Source organism: Mytilinidion resinicola (assembly GCF_010093595.1).
Source record: "Mytilinidion resinicola strain CBS 304.34 unplaced genomic scaffold BDZ99scaffold_54, whole genome shotgun sequence".
Lineage (NCBI taxonomy): Eukaryota > Fungi > Ascomycota > Dothideomycetes > Mytilinidiales > Mytilinidiaceae > Mytilinidion > Mytilinidion resinicola.
In genome coordinates, this window is record NW_022985490.1 from 1 (window position 1) to 2,934 (window position 2,934).

Sequence of the window (2,934 nt, forward strand, 5' to 3'; positions counted from 1 at the left end):
ACTTCCTACGTAGTATATAGTTTGGCCTTCGGGCCCCCGAAATAAGACAGAGTTCACATCAATTTTCAACCTGAGTGTTATGAGCCCGGAAAACTCATACGGATCATCGCCTGCATCACCGATCAACGCAATCAGCATTCGATAGACTCTCGATCCACAATCCTCCATAACCAACCTTGTTATTCTCCCATCACGTCTTCCATCACGTCTTCCACAATGCCGACAGAAAACGTCATCCTCTCGTCGCCAACCGTATGGGAATCTTGGATTCAAATTATCCAGGCAAAGGCCGAACGAAAGGGAATCTGGGGCATCATCGATCCATCAAAAACAGATGCACATGCCGATGAAATGCTTCCAGAACCTACAAAGCCCGCGCCCCCAGCAGCTGACGACAGTACGTTCGCCGCGCAAATGACCTGGAAGATGACATATGATGAATACAAGGACAACAAGGTCCTATTCGACAAGCAGAAGGAATCACTGCAGGACCTACGTATTTTCATCCTACAAACTGTAGATACGAAATACACCACGTATACCTACGGCATCTCATCAGCACGCGATCTACTTGCTAAGCTCAAGAAATCCATCGCGCCATCAGACGAAGCACGCCGGAACGAAATCTACAACCTGTGGCAGAAGCAGAAGCACTACCCCGCTGAGCGGACTATAGAAAAATGGCTAATGGACTGGGAAACGTTGTACAGTGATGCATCAAGACTACAGCTGCCTGAGGCCATCGGCAACCGTGCCCAAATTGACTTTCTACTGTCCCTAATGGGAAAACATCCAGAATTTGCAGGCTACTGGCGCCAGGAGATGATACGCCGAACGGATGCCAAAGAATCAGCACCTAGCCTAGCAGATCTAGTCAGCAAGTTTCGAATGCAGCGGCACGAGAAACTAGCGTCCCAGGGCAAGGACTCCCACTCGGCCTATGCCACTACGTTGCAGGGCCAGGAAATCAAACCAAAAACCAATTCCCCTAGGGCCCTGACGCCGTGCCTATGCGGAGAAACCCATCTATGGCGTAACTGCCCGTATATCTGTGCCAAAAAACGTCCTACGGGCTGGCAGATGGATACAGGAATTCAGGGAAAAGTGAAAAAAGCACTTGAGCAACAGCATCCAAAGAACCAGGAGCGGATTCGAAAGATGCAGGAGGAATTTAAGGGCCCTACTCCTGGGGCTATCTCTGCATTCGCAGTTGCATTCTCAGCACCAGATCGTTCCTCTACTCCACCAGCTTTGTTTTCAACGGCCCCACCGTATCAGCTACGGAATTCTGTTATCCTGGATTCAGGTGCTACAACGCACGTGTTCAATGCTGCGCATTGGTTTACGGGCAATATTGAACAAACAGACATTGCGTGCTACACAGGAAAGGGTGTAGAATCTATCACGGGATTCGGGACAGCAAAAATCGCACTAGAAAGCTCAAATGGCATACACTACGCCATGCTTTCCGATTCCGCCTATATTCCAGGGTTCAACGTGAACATCGTCTCCCTCCGAAAACTAAACGCCAAAGGGGTGTTCTGGAACAACGAACAGAATTTCCTATACAGCCTAGACTACGGCAGGGAAGTTATCTGGGCGAAACTCCAAGAGAAAGCTGGGCAAAACGTTATCCAATTCATCGAACCAGAGAACATCCAAATGGAAAATGACATCTCTGCATACATCACACAGCCACGCATCGCACGCCCACCAGCACGAGGGGCATACTCCGCACGACCTGTGGAACTCCAGCCATCAGTAACAGCCCTAGGGCTACTATGGCATCGTCGGCTAGGCCACGCAGGCCCAAAAGCCGTACAGAAGTTAACAGCAGCCGTTCTCCCAGATGCACAAGGAGACGTTCAATTGCTAGGCCCGGCAATACACGAATGCGAACAATGCGCCGTTAGCAAAATCACACAGCAAATTTCACGTGTCTCACCTACGCGGCATGCTACACGGCCGTTCGAACGGCTACATTTCGATATGATATTTGAAGAACCCGGATTCAACGACAATACCAAATGTCTACATCTCTGGTGCGAATCCACGAAGTATCACGTGACCAGGAACATCAACACGCCAAGCGAACTGCCCCAGGCCCTAATGGAAGAAGTAGCTAAGCTGGAAACTCAATTCCCCGGCGTTACTGTTCGATTCCTGAAGACTGATGGCGAACGCACCCTAGGCAGCCGTGAAGATCATCCATTTCGTGTCTGGATACGTGAACGTGGAATCGTCCTAGAACAATCAACGCCAGGAAACTATACGCAGAATGGTGGCGCAGAACGTGCAGGTGGAATCCTCATTCTCAAGGCCCGTTGCCTGCGCGCGCAGTGCAACCTACCTGGAAATCTCTGGCCATTCCTATATAATACAGCTGCCTATCTACTTAACAGGACGCCTACGGAATCCATCGGATGGAAAACCCCCTGGATTGCCATGCAGGAGGGCCTGGGAATCACGCCGGTTAACCCAAGTATTGCCCACCTACGGGTATTCGGCTGCCGTGCCTATACGCTGAAAAAGCACCTACCCAAAGTGCCGAAGACTACGCCCCGTGCACACATAGGCTACCTAGTGGGCTACGAATCATCAAACATCTATCTTATCTGGGTCCCCAGCCTAGAGAAGGCCGTACGAACACGGGATGTTATATTTGATGAAGAAAAATTCTACAACCGTACGGAGATAGACCTCGCAGCCGAATTGCAGGTGCCTATTGAACAGCTCGTACGAACGCTGGAATACGATGAGCAGGAACAGGAACAACAACGAGAACCACGCGTATACAGCGTTGACGGTGACAGTGACGACGAATTACTAGACACCATCATCGTACGTCCGCGGCAACAGCCTCAACAGCTATCAACCGAATCAGACAGCGAACATTCGTCTGCGGAAACCACACCTGGCCTGCCTACACCTACG

General features: G+C 50.5%; 1 protein-coding gene across 1 annotated transcript; it reads left to right on the forward strand.

Annotated features, from left to right (window-relative positions):
* Nucleotides 1-216: 216 nt before the first annotated feature.
* Nucleotides 217-1,485, forward strand: BDZ99DRAFT_403772 (uncharacterized protein; the record flags this gene model as incomplete). The annotated part of the gene is made up of 1 exon (XM_033716366.1): nt 217-1,485. A coding segment is annotated over one exon (1,269 nt), but the record flags the coding sequence as incomplete, so codon positions are not given.
* Nucleotides 1,486-2,934: the final 1,449 nt, after the last annotated feature.